This window comes from Entamoeba invadens (genome assembly GCF_000330505.1).
Source record: "Entamoeba invadens IP1 unplaced genomic scaffold scaff_1105074725591, whole genome shotgun sequence".
NCBI lineage: Eukaryota > Evosea > Mastigamoebida > Endamoebidae > Entamoeba > Entamoeba invadens.
The window spans coordinates 406113-408010 of record NW_004191750.1 but is presented as its reverse complement, the minus strand read 5'-3'; the positions used below and the strand labels follow the sequence as shown (position 1 = coordinate 408010).

The 1898-nt window shown below is 29.1% G+C and overlaps 1 protein-coding gene across 1 annotated transcript; it reads left to right on the top strand.

Moving 5' to 3' along the window:
• Nucleotides 1-975: 975 nt before the first annotated feature.
• Nucleotides 976-1837, top strand: EIN_171690 (hypothetical protein; the record flags this gene model as incomplete). The annotated part of the gene is made up of 3 exons (XM_004183882.1): nt 976-1314; nt 1354-1701; nt 1811-1837. Coding segments are annotated over 3 exons (714 nt in total), but the record flags the coding sequence as incomplete, so codon positions are not given.
• Nucleotides 1838-1898: the final 61 nt, after the last annotated feature.

Here is a 1898-nt window from a genome sequence, read left to right as displayed (position 1 = left end):
GATAACGTTTGAGACCAGATAACGTTAAAAGACTGACTCTATATTATAAAATAATTTATTTGTATGACCCAAAAATATAAAAAACAATTTATTGTAATAATTTATTTTATAACTTATTTTTTTAATTATTATACATTTTAATAATAAACCATAATTTTTTATATTGAATCAAAAATAATATTATAATTCTAGAAACTAATTTTATAGTACATATATAAATTGTAATTAATTACTACATTAATACTATTTTATTACTATTAATAAATAATAATAATAATTTATTCAAACTTATAATAATATAATATTTACTTTAACTTTAAACTTAAAGAAAAAATCATAAACAAACTCAAAAATAAACTTTGGTTGATGGGTGTTGACCAAAGTACAATTGATTCTCCCATTGATCTACCCCAAACACAACTCACACAAATATTGTCTCCATTACGAAATCCAACTCTTCAAAATTTAGTATCATTAATGAAATCGCCACAACGTCCATTGTATTTTAAACTATCACAAGACGCTCAAGAATCAATTAAAATTGCTGCTTCCACTACTTTGGATTTAATTGCTTCGCGTAAAAAGTTTCCAAAAATTCAGTTGGAGGTTTTTGATTTATTGATTAGTGTTGTCTCATATGTGAATGGCATGTCATCTGCTGAATTGGCAAAAAAGTATTATCAAATTCTATTCAATGCTGAAGCACAAAGAGCTCAATTATCGATTGAAAATTACTTTGCGACAAAACAAAATTTTGTCGCAATGGGAAGACTCAACCGAGTGGTGGAATTTCAAACGGTTTTTGATTTTTTCTCATCTATTTCAAATCATCTCGAAGAGCAACTTTCATTTTTCGACGGCTCCGAAGACGCACTGCAACCATTCGACAAAAATTTTATAATCGTCATTTTGATTTCAGATTTTTTGGAATTTTTAATTTCATATCCCAAAATTTTTGTCGCAAAGTTTATCGCAATGCCATCTCCAAAAATTGAGTACGACTCTGCATACTTACACACTGTTACTGAGTGTGAAAACAATTATCTGAAGCTTCTTGAACAATCTCCGAATTATGCAAACTTCGCAGATAGCAAATCAAAGGTTGTTTTGAGGTATCAAAAATTTGAAGCCGAGAGACTTGAAAAGGTGACAAGTGAAGTTAGTGAACAATACGAGTCTCATGTTTATGACGCAATTGAACATTTCTTTATAACAATTTCTGGTGCATCGACTAATGCATTATTTACTAACAATAGTGTAATAATTGCTAATGTCTTGTATACTATTTCAATTTACGTTGCTTCATTTTATAAGGTTTGTTGATGTCATTTTATTGCAATTTGTAATGGGTAGCTCGTCAAAACACGAAGAGGGTGTTATACGGAGACAATCAATGTACTCTCCAAATTTTTAAGTTACTGTACAAACACAGTGACTGCAACTAAATCGTCAATTGAAATATTGGGAATGACCATCGACACATCAAACTTGGACAGACTCTTGAAATCAATTGAGACAGAATTGGACAGTGAAGTCAAAAAATACGTCTTGACTTTCCAAGACACGTTGAAAGAGGCCGTTTCTCTTTTCGAAAAGGTGAATTACAATATCAGACAAAATGACGAACAAAATGAAACGAATAATGTCTACCAAATTGAACTCTTCTCTAATTCCCTTGTCGAGACACTTTCCTCTAAAACTGTTTGTTATTAATTTATTCTAATTACTTATTAGTAATTATTAGTTATAATAACATATAATTATTATATTAATTATATTAATATTATTCGAGTAAAAATAACAAAGATAGAAAGACTTGGACAAAGCGACTGAAAGAGTTATTGCAATTGGATGTGCGGAATATGTAGCAAAACAAATAGAATATTAATAAAAAAGCT